Source organism: Zootoca vivipara, chromosome 15 (genome assembly GCF_965207765.1).
Source record: "Zootoca vivipara chromosome 15, rZooViv2.hap1.1, whole genome shotgun sequence".
Classification (NCBI taxonomy): domain Eukaryota; kingdom Metazoa; phylum Chordata; class Lepidosauria; order Squamata; family Lacertidae; genus Zootoca; species Zootoca vivipara.
This window is the reverse complement of record NC_142598.1, coordinates 3,209,672-3,221,009: the sequence shown is the minus strand read 5'-3', so window position 1 is coordinate 3,221,009 and position 11,338 is coordinate 3,209,672. Positions and strand designations below refer to the sequence as shown.

Here is an 11,338-nt window from a genome sequence, read left to right as displayed (position 1 = left end):
GTCAGTCCCCTCAACCACCTGCTGCACCCACCCACCATTAGTCGCATCCCGGGTCCCGGCACACTGCCTTTTGCTTTAAATATGCTTCTCTTGCTTTCGCTGCATCTTCCCCGTTTCTGAACCTCATTCTGGATTTAATTACTCGACCCCCGATCCGGCGGTGCTTATGTACTGAGTACAAATTATAAAAACTTTAGGTTTCACGCTTTCCTGGAAGCTGCCATCTTGGTTCCACCCCTCTGCTATTCTGTCACAAAACAGAAAACACATATGGCGCCACAAATTGCCCGGATGTGCCTCCGCCTTTTCAAACACAAGACCAAAATGGCGTCTTTTTCAAATGCCCGTATACAAGCTCTCCCCGCGTTCTGTGATTCAATATGGCGCCGCAGTATACCCGTATGTGCCTTCTGCAGACATATACGCATCCAAGATGGCTGCTTTTTGGATACCCGGATGGGCGGAACACTGTCCAAAAATGGCTTCACCCTAGTTCCAGTAAGCACCCGTACTACGTTCCCGGATGTAGTCGAGAAAAAATAAACATGGCACAGCGCGATTACATGATGTTCGGAAGTGCTAAGCTCCCGCTCTTTGGGAGTTGCTCTGCACAATGACGCGCGGGGGGGGGGTCCTCCCAAAATGGCGATAGCTCCGGCACTTCTCAAAATGGATCCAAGATGGGGAGAACCATTCGAATCAGAAGCCAAACAAGATGGCGCTGACGTACTAAATTGCTCGGATGCTGAAGGCGGGAACAAATATGGCGTGTTACTAATCGTCCCTTTGGCGGCTTATAACACTGGCTTTTCAAGATGGCGTCCTAAAGCTCTCGAGGGAGGGCGACCGTCCCTCAAGATGGCCGCTGTCCGCTGTCCGGATGTGCCTACTCAAGATGGCGCTGAGACACCTCCGGTTGCTAGGATACAGAGCACCGCGAGATCCGTGCGATTGTAACACGGGGCCCAGTATGTGGAAGACGCACAACGGGAGTCGAATGTTTTGGCGCACGAACAGCTGACAGGAGGAGCTTTGAGGCAGGTGTTCCGGAGTCTGCGCGCCGAAGGTGTATTCTTAAAAAAATTATTACAGCGACCTCGTCTCTCGGCGCGCAGCCTCAAGATACTTACTACCCGGCAGCCCCTCTTTCTTATCGGCCGCCTCGCCATTGGGTACAAGGAATTGAACTCCCCCCCCCAAATATAGTCTACCCATTTTACTGTTTCGTTGCGCTCTGGGCGGTGGTTCGGTGCCTGCGTGCTACAAGCCTGTGCATGCGTATGTGAGAATAAGCCCCAGTGAAGGGATTTGCTTCCGTGTAAATAGGCGGAGGGGGTGCGCTGCAGCCTCTTAGATCTATCCTAAATAAAAGTTCAGTTCCCGACACCGCCCCCCCCCCCAAAAAAACCTTACAAGTAACCTTACAATGAAGCTTAATCCCAGGTAGGTGTGGCCAGGACTACAAGAGTTGTGTTTCGGTTTAAATAATACTACTGATAAGGGGGTCCAGCAATGCTGTCTCCCTCACTGGGAGGTGGTTTTTGTTTTTTGTGGTTTTTTTTGAGGAGGGGGAGATGGAGCGGGAAATGTAGTATCCACAATTAGCTGCATTTGTGACTATCCTTCCCTCCTGCGTTTGCTTGCTGAGGCAGGGAGCTTCCTGGTTTGCTTATGTGTTTCTGTATCAAACAGAAGAAGTGTGCATGCACACGAAAGCTCATACCAAAATAAAAACTTAGTTGGTCTTTAAGGTGCTACTGAAGGAATTTTTTTATTTTGCTTCGACTCAGACCAACACGGCTACCTACCTGTAACTGTATCAAACACGACGCTCAGACGCTCATTATATGGGGGGGGGAAGGAGAAGAGTATATGTTTTGTGGCTGAAGTATGCTATTTTAGGAAAGTAGCGGTGTGAGGAGCATTTAATGCAAATAAGCAGCACTTGCTCCCCCCCCCCCAAATACATCGTTGAACAAGTGGGAATCAGCATTTTGAAGACTGAAAGTGCATGGCAAGAAGTTGCATCTGATTCATAGCACAGTTCGATATACAATATGTCTGCTCAAAAATAGGTCCCTTTGAGTGCAGTTGTGCATACTTCCAGCAGACATAGGAATGCAGTCCAAATCCAAGACCAAAGTGATACACAATAGGTTCTGTGGTGTTCTTCCTAATCTACAAACAACAACAACAACAACAACAACAACCTTAACTGTCAATCCTGTGTTTAACACTAAATGCTCGCCCTGAATTGAGAAAAAAGTTAAGTTGCTGATATGTATAATGTTTAAAAACCATTACAAAAGAAAATGCAAGAAAAGCAGAAGGGGAGTTCAATCACTTTCAACACCTGCTAGTTTCAGATACTAAAAAAACACAGTACTTAGTTTTATTAGATGGCTAGGAAAATGTCAGTATGAGCATTAAGTGTGAGGATGGTAGGAGAGCTTGTTTGCTGCAAAGTCATGAGAGGGTGCAGTCGCTCCTGCGGGTCTCTGTAAATGAGGGCAAAGCCACCGAGAGCCCGGGCTGGAGGGCAGGTGTTTGCCATCACAACAATCGTATCCTTGGGTGTCTTACTCTTTCCTCATAGCAGAAATTGGCAATTGTTCCTTTATATAGGAGAAAATTAAAAGGCCCACTGGAGAATGCCACTGGGGTTCTTGTGTCTGCACAGGCCCATGTGGAGGTTCAAGGTTCATAGTCAGGCTGGGCAACCGAGTCTTATAGAGAGATTAGGAATCCATGTCCAGCTGCCCAATGCATACCTACACAGCATTTCTGGATTGCCATATTGCCCACAAAGGTTGCTAGATTTTGTATTTTTGTTTTACTGCACCTGGTGCACAGTGCTTCAGTAGGCAAAGCTTTCCTCCCTAGTTATCTCTGCATGCTAGAAAAAAGTCTCATCTTTTAAATGTCAGACTACAGCTAGAGAAAAGGTTACGCTGGGCCTCCGGTAGTGGTAGGGTGAGGCTTCCTTGACCTATCTTCAGTTTTGCTAACCCATCTCTGCAGCTTCAACATCAGCTGTGGGTTTCCTGCCCTAGTTTGTGGGGTGGGGAGTGGATGCAGAGGCATATCCAACCCTGCAGCTGTGGCAGTTTCCGGGGAAGCAGGTAGCAATTGGGCATGAGAACAGATACAGGGAGAAGCACCCGAGTGCCATTGAGAGATTATCTCTTGTCCCCCATCTGAACATGCTTGATGCACAAGGGCAAAGCCCTGTTCTGCCCCCAGTTCTGTTTACCGTAATATCTATTTGAAGCTGTTGGAAGCAGTTATCAGGAGATTTGGGGTACAGTGTATGCTGATGACACCCACCTCTTTCTCCATATCTGAATCTGGATCATATCTGAATCGGGAGAGGATGTGACCATAGCTGTCAACCCTCCTGTTTTTTGCAGGAAACTCCCTTATTTCAATCCGTTTTCCGCTGCTAAATATCCCATAATTTCCCCAGATTTCAAAGGAAGCAGCTCTCCCTCCCTGCTGGCCAGGGAGGCTCCACTCGGCGCCCCCCCCCATGAGCGAGTAGCCAGCCGCTGCCCAGTAAAACGCCTCGCTCGGCAGCTGGCTGCTCGCTCACTTGCCGAGTGCTGCCGGAAATTAAAAATAGAACAAAATTAAATGAAAATTTCTGAAACTTGGATCACCTCTTAGCTGTTTAGAATCTTTATGTGTGATCAAACCATGTTTTTTGTTTTGTTTTCATCCCATTAGTGCCATCTCATTTTAAGACAGCAGTTGGGTCATATTTCAGATGTACATTTTAACTGGCAGAGAGATAGTCTCAGTGATAATTTATAGCAGTTTCAAAAGTAATTGAAGAAAGAGGTTTATCATGTCCAAAGTCCTTTTCGGGGGCCTAATCCGGCCCGCTGATCAGTTTAATCCGGCCCCTGTGGAAGTTTATTTCCTGGGGTAAAATTCTGAAAAACCCTCAACAAGTTCAATCCTAAAAAATGCTCAACAACTTCAACCCCCCTAAAAGGTCAACAACTTCGGTTCATAGCTGCCAAGTTCTCCCTTTTTTTAAGGGATATTCCCTAATGCTGAATAGGCTTCCTTGCGAGAAAAGAGAAAACTTGGCAGCTATGCTTCGGTTGGCCCTTCAGTCAGCCCTCACGGCCCTTCACTTCACCAAATCTGGCCCTCTTTGAAAAAAGTTTGGACACCACTGTGTAAGGATTGACCCCTAGGGCTATTATGTGGTGTTTGGGCAAGATTACGGTTCTTCCATTCTCAGTCACTCACCCCATCTGAGTCTCTTGAAAGTTTCTTTGTCCCTCAGCAAGAAAGCAGCCTTTTCAGAGCATTGGAAGTTGATCCCTATTGTGTCTATTCTTTGGAGATAATTTGATAATCTAGATTTATGTCTTGGCTATCATCAATCACTACATAACTATCTCTGTTGATGGAGTTTTAACAGGAGATATTTAATTCACCATGATTCCTCCCCAAAAGTCCACTAACTAAATAAATTTCAAGAGGGACAAATATAAGGTTATACCCTTGGGTAGGAAGAAGCTGCTGCGCCAATACAAGATGGGGGACACCTGAGTTGTTAGTAGTACATATGAAAGGGATCTAGGGGTCTTAGTGGACCACAAAAAGCTGAACATGAGTCAACAGTGTGATACTGCTGTCAGCTCATTTGCTTGGAGGTAGCAGGCGAACCAAGCGAGGTAGGTGTCCCAAGATTCAGAGGCGTGCAAACGGCGGTAGAGGCACGAATGAAGCCATGGTTCCGATGCCAACATGGAGGGCGATGGATGGAATACAGTGCTCTAGCCAGAACGGTCAGCTCTGAATTGGTTCTGCTCAGTGATTCAGCTCAGTGATTTCGCTCAGCGATTTCACTCGGTGAGCAATCAAATCTGGCTGTGCTCTGATGTCCATCAAATCCTACCTTCATCACCAGTGTTGAATAGTGGGTTGACATAGCAGACAACACAGCTATTTCTCCAAAGCAGCTCTTTATTTGGAAGCTGGAACAAAACTGAACTCCACTGCTGAGCTGGCCTGCTTTTATAGAGGCTGGCTCAAACAATGTATCAAACATAATTCAAAGTTCCCTCCTAAAACAACTGACGAGGACCTGACTGAAAACTATAGAGACCAATACATAACACCGATCAAGGGAAGTAATAGTCCCGCTCTGTTCTGCCTTGGTCAGACCACACCTGGAGTACTGTGTCCAGTTCTGGGTGCCACAATTTAAGAAGGACATTGACAAGTTGGAATGTGTGCAGAGGAGGGCGACCAAGATGATCAAGGCTCTGCCTACAGATCCAAGGAACTTGATAACGAAACACTTCCTGGATGATATTTAGACTCAGTACTACTTGTGTGGTGGGTTGTTTTGTTTAGTATTATGTCGTTTTTGAAGAACTGACGTGTGCTTAGAGGTTCTTTAAAGGCGGCGGGAGCATTGCCTGTGCAAGAAAGATCCTGTAGTTTGTGCTACAGGATGTTTTGCAGGCCCAACTCAAGGGACCACCTAGAGGCTGGCAGCTGCTGTCCCCATGGTTACAAAACGCAAGACCTTGGGAAGGAAGCAACCTTACCCCCGCTGTGCAGTGATGTCACCAGCAGCCAATCCTGCCGCTGCAGCTGTTTCATAACCACATTCACTGGAAGCAGCGTGACTGGAGTGGCTGCCAAGGAAACAGACAGGGCCTGTGTATGTAAGTAGTTCTACACAGGCACCAATCTCTGCTCTGGGGGGAAAGGGGAGGGGGTGGAGTGAAGAAGAGAAAAGGCCAATAATACATTAAACTTGCCAGGTAAGAGCACAGCTGTCCCTCTGGGTCATGAATGCCCGTTCACTCCACCCTTTTTTGTGCTGTTAGTAGGGGAAGGAGAATCAAAGTCCACACTGGGATAGGAAAACACCAAGCTCGGAAGCCTGCCTCTCACGGCCTGCGAATTGCATCTGGGAGGCTTTCGCCAAAGCAAGCAACATGTTACAGCAGAATAATTGCTGCAGGAGCAGTTCGGCCGTTGTTCGAGAAGAACCCTCCAGAACTTTGGAAAGGACGGCGAGGAAACCAGGAGGCAGAGAACCACTCTTGCTGGTGTCTGGAGGTCTCCTGCTGTGTGTTGGACTTGTGGCTTCCGGAGTCTTTGACGGTGTTCACACAGAAGTTGGGTACGAGTACTATGCTGAATCAACTGTGTCAGGATTGCCTGCTGTACTGGCTATGCCTGCCAATTGTTTGGTCAACTTGGCCTACATATTTCTGGGCTGGCACTGGCTGCCTTCGGGTGACGAGAGGGGTCAAGCATGCTACCTCCAGGAGGTCTTTGCCCTTATGGCGCTTGCATACGGGCCTGTACAATGGGTGCGGCTCTGGACACAGCATCACTGGGCGGCTGTCTTAGATCAGTGGTTGACATTGCCAATTTTTGCTTGGGGTGTTGTCTGGTGTCACTTTCTGGAGCACGGGTGGCAGCCAGGCACCTTCCTGGCCATGGAAGCAGCGTCACTGACGAGCTATGTTCTGGCATTGCTTCACCCCCAAGGCTTTGAGCTGGCATTGAGCGGACATATATTTATAATTGTTTGGAGAGCACTGAAGGCGCAGAGGCATTTGGGTAATGCTACGTCAGCTTGGAACCTGGTGCTAGGATTGGTCTCTTGCCTGGGCTTTGTAAGCCTTAAGCTGTGGGACCAGGAGCTGGCACAATGGGCACTTTTCCGCCGGCTTACTGGCCACTTTTGGTCCAAGATCTGTGATGTTCTGCAGTTCCATTTTGCCTTCCTCTTTTTTACCCAGCTGAGCAGGCGCCAGCTCTGGTCTCAGTGAATTAGTCCACAATCTTCACATGCCAATTTTTTTATAAACTTAACAGTCAAAGGACATAACATTAGCCATGGCTGCAATGGCAGAGGGGTTTTAAATTGCTGGATCTGAAATAAAAAGCTGCACACAGAAACTGCTCCAGCCTCTCTCCATGTGTAAGAGGGCCGGCAGGGATGTTGGTAAGGACACCTCTTTCAACAGTGTTGCTTGTTCTGTTTATTTCCTGCCCAAGTAGAAAGGTCTCAGCTGCAGTGGCTGGTGTCCACTGGGACTGGCAGGGCAGAAGATGGGGAGATAAGCAGTAGGTACTGCCAGAGCCCATTAATTCTAGTGCCAGCCTGCTAGTTCTACAAGGGCAACACTGAGACCAAGGAGGAAGGTGGCAGCCAGAAACCCCCTCTAGACTGGTTGCAAGTAAAGGCAGGTGGGCTTGGAAGAATCAAGGCTGAAGTGCTAGGCCAGAGCCCTATTTGCCCCATGGACCAACCTCCACCAAGTCTCAGGGCAGGCAATGAGGCACTTATTTAAAAACACAGGAGAAAACATGCAACTTCACCTCTCCCTCTCTATATATAAATATACACACACAGAGAGATTGTGTGTGTGTGTGTGTGTGTGTGTGTGTACACACACACACACACACTACCATCAGGAAGGTGTGGTGTTGATTTGAAAAGCTGTGATGGAATATCAGGGAGGTTATGATCTCAAAGGGCTGCCAGGCACCAGAATTTAACCCTTGGCCTAATTTTGTGCCACCCTCAGCCTGCTTTCACACAGGTGAACGAGGGAGGGGGGATTAAAAGATCACTACTCCACATTATTTTTCTCTCACTTGAGATTCTCCATTAACAATACGGGTGGCAATCTGTGTGTGTGTGTGTGTGTGTGTGGCTTTAGTTCAGTGTTGGCATATGGCTTTCAAGGTATAATCTCCCAGAAAATGCATTCCTCAACAGAAAAAGTCATCCCCCCCCCTTTAGACCACTCTGTTTTATGAGGACATATTGTTCCTTTTCCTGTTTCCAGAGTATTCCTGCTCTGGAGTTTATTTAGTGAAAGGCTTTTCTTTTTCTTTCTTACCAAGTGCTGCTAGGATCTGTTATCTCCCCCAACAATCTTCATCTTTGTACTCCCAATCTCCATAGAAAGGTGGGTCCCAGCCCTGTAAATCCAAAGCAGCACTTTTGAGCTTTGAGAATAGTACCAAGCCAGTGCTATAATGGTTGTTCCATATCAACTACAGTATGGGTACCTAGTCATCTTCTCACCTCTAAGGATCCCTTGGGTTGAGATATAGCAATTGCCATTCACACCTCTGTAACTCTGGGCCTGTATTATTACTGAATACTCTTTTACGGCTACCTTTTATTATTTTATTTCCAATCCTGTTTCCAATAATCCCAACCTTAGCATTTGACCTTTTCATTACTGCCACGTGCAGTAGTATTTGGGAAAGCTTCAAAAAATGATCACCCAAATGATCATTGGAATGAAGATTGCTGCATTTGGAACTTTTCAGTTTAGAGAAAAGGTGAGTAAGAGGAGACATGATCAAAGTTTATAAAATTATGCATGGAGGGAGAAAGGGGATAGAGAGAGGTTTCCCCCTCTTCATAACATTACAGCTCATTGGGAACATTCAGTGAAGTTGAATGTTGGAAGACTCAAGGCAGATTTTTTAAAAGTACAGTACTTCGTACAGAGTGTAGTCAGACTATGGAACTTGCTCCCCCAAGAGGCAGCGATGGCCATTGACTTGTTGTTGTTTAGTCGTTTAGTCGTGTCTGACTCTTCGTGACCCCATGGACCATAGCACGCCAGGCACTCCTGTCTTGCACTGCCTCCCGCAGTTTGGTCAAACTCATGTTCGTAGCTTCGAGAACACTGTCCAACCATCTTGTCCTCTGACGTCCCCTTCTCCTAGTGCCCTCAATCTTTCCCAACATCAGGGTCTTTTCCAAGGATTCTTCTCTTCTCATGAGGTGGCCAAAGTATTGGAGCCTCAGCTTCACGATCTGTCCATTGACTTAGATTGCTTTAAAAGAGGTTTAGACAAATTCATGGAGGAGGAGAGGGCTCTCTGTGACTACAAGCCAGGATGGCTCTGCTTCTCTCTGCCTCCCCAGCTGGAGGCAGCAATGCTCCCTAATACCACAGGAGGGGAGAGATGCTCTTGTGCTCACGTTCTGCTTGCTGGTTTCCCACAGGCATCTGGTTGGCCACTGGGAGAACAGGAGGCTAGACAGGATGGCTCCTTGGCCTGATCCAGCAGGCTCTTATGCAGAATTGACATTCCCCATTATCCTATTCACAGTAAGTTTAGGGCTCTGTATACCAGAGACCACCTTTCACCTGTTGTTCCACAGTAACTTTTAAGATCAGCCACAAACACATTTTTGACAACCCTATTTGTAAGGCCATGGCTGAACAGCCAGGGCACAGAGACTTTATTGCTGTGAGACACCACCAAGATCCTGGTTTTCCTGTCCTTGTCCTCTCCCAAGTCAAAATAAATTACCTCAAACTTGTCTGGATTCATCCTCTAATCATGTCACTTGTATCACGCCCCCCCCCCCCCCAAAGTCTAAGCAGCAGATAGCGTATGACTGCAAGAGTTAGATTTTATGTGAAGTGATTAGATTCAAACTGTTCAGGAACTCCCATATAAAGCAGTTCACCAGTATCTGGGCTCCCCTGCCACTAACAAATCAGGATGGCACGGGAGCCACCCCATGAATTCCCACTATAGCCCGCAACTGATGCTTCATATATCAGACTATACAGAAAAATCAAATGGAATAAATAAAATCATTAGACATGAGGGCCTCCAGTGTGTCCTGTGCCATTCTAGAATGAAGCAGCTGCCCTTTGGCTTTTCTGATTCAGGCAGCAAAATGTTTCAGCATGCTAGCCCACCATGCAGATTCAGTTAAGCAGCTTGCTGGTGCCACACCTCACGGCTCCAATGCCAGCGTTGCATGCAGAGACCAGGGAAAACACAAGCAACTCTTAATCACGACTGTGGCCACCTGCAGCACCCACAGACACCTCTTTATTCTTGATTTGACACACTTTAAGGACCCATCCTATTTGTCTGATTGTAAATCTTGACTGGCTTTAATACTGTTTCTATGCTTGGGACCTTATGCTGAAGGACAGGTAAGAAATCCAATTAATCAACTAATAATAGAGAGGTAAGTGCTCCTTTAAAAAATTAGCAGTGTCATAGCTAAGATATAGTCTAATCTACCCTTACAATTTTTGCAGCTGACCCAATAAAAACATAGCTTAGTGGTAGGTAAAAGGTAAGGGAACCCTAGACAGTGAAGTCCAGTCAAAGGTGACTATGGGGTTGCAGTGCTCATCTCGCTTTCAGGCCGAGGGAGCTGGCGTTTGTCCACAGACAGCTTTTCAGGTCATGTGGCCAGCAGGACTAAACCACTTCTGGTGCAACGGAACACCGTGACGGAAACGAGAGCGCACGGAAACGCCGTTTACCTTCCTGCCACAGCGGTACCTATTTATCTACTTGCATTGGCATGCTTTCGAACTGCTAGGTTGGCAGGAGCTGGGACAGAGCAACGGGAGCTCACTCTGTTGCGGGGATTCGAACCACCAACCTTCCAATTGGCAAGCCCAAGAAGCTCAGTGGTTTATAACAGCCACATGACTCTGAAAGCTGTCTGTGCACAAATACGGCCTGAAAGCGAGAGAGTGCCACAACCCCATAGTCGCCTTTGACTGGACTTAACTGTCCAGGGGTCCTTTACATTTACCTTAGTGGTAAAATACATACTCTGCATGCATAAACTCCCAAGTTCAATTCTTGGCTGGGAAAGACTCCTGCCAGTGTGAACTGAGAGATTTTTCATCTTCCATTTTCCTATGGAATTTTAGTTTTGAATAGTTTTGTTCTAATTCCCCCCTCCAGCACAACTACTCCCTCCTTAGTGCCAGCCACAGTAAAGCATTTAACACTTATAAGATTTAGCACATATACCAGGCAACCTCAAAACCAGGGGTTGGCAAGGTTTACCTTGCCTGGGCCAGTTCACCCCAGGGGAGATCCCTCTGTGATCCTGCGCCCGCAATTTCCGGCATCTGCGCAGACAAGATTTCCGGTGCTGCGGAAGCGAATCCCTGTGCTGCGCTGCACCGGTTTAGCGCAGTGCGCAGGGACTTGCCAAGCAGGCGGCTTGGTTCGGGGGCGGCTTGTGGGTCGGTTAAATGACCCCCGCGGGCTGCTTGTGACCCATGGGCCTTAGGCTGCCAACCCCTGCTCAAAACCATGCTGTGTGAGCCTACTTTAAACCTTGGTTTTAAGGAAAGCTGGTTAGTTTTAATCTCATAGACTCAAACACCCAATGTATTAAAGGGGTCAGGGAGGGAGAAGTAGCAGCTGTCTGCATCATCCTATTTGGGATTTTGGCTTCCATCTTCTTCCTTTGCAACTGTCTCATCTTCTCATCCTGGAAAAGTAGGAAGAGGAAGGCAGGCAGAATTCACTGCATACTGGAAACACT

The 11,338-nt window shown here is 47.3% G+C and overlaps 1 protein-coding gene and 1 long non-coding RNA gene across 3 annotated transcripts; one reads left to right on the top strand and one right to left on the bottom strand.

Annotated features, from left to right (window-relative positions):
• Positions 1-5,534: 5,534 nt before the first annotated feature.
• On the bottom strand, positions 5,535-10,926 carry LOC148683338 (uncharacterized). The gene is made up of 3 exons (XR_015947325.1): positions 10,852-10,926; positions 7,896-7,977; positions 5,535-5,663 (listed from the first exon to the last, which is right to left on the bottom strand). It is a non-coding gene; the product is annotated as an uncharacterized LOC148683338 (long non-coding RNA).
• Positions 5,564-6,945, top strand: TMEM187 (transmembrane protein 187). 2 transcript variants are annotated; one of them, XM_035140714.3, is made up of 2 exons: positions 5,564-5,693; positions 5,859-6,945. In XM_035140714.3, the coding sequence occupies exon 2, from the start codon at positions 5,970-5,972 to the stop codon at positions 6,813-6,815; it is 846 nt and encodes a 281-aa protein (XP_034996605.3). In that variant the 5' UTR covers positions 5,564-5,693; positions 5,859-5,969; the 3' UTR covers positions 6,816-6,945. The 2 variants fall into 2 exon arrangements, with proteins under 2 accessions (XP_034996605.3, XP_088514930.1); XM_088658804.1 differs by having other exon boundaries at positions 5,651-5,689.
• Positions 10,927-11,338: the final 412 nt, after the last annotated feature.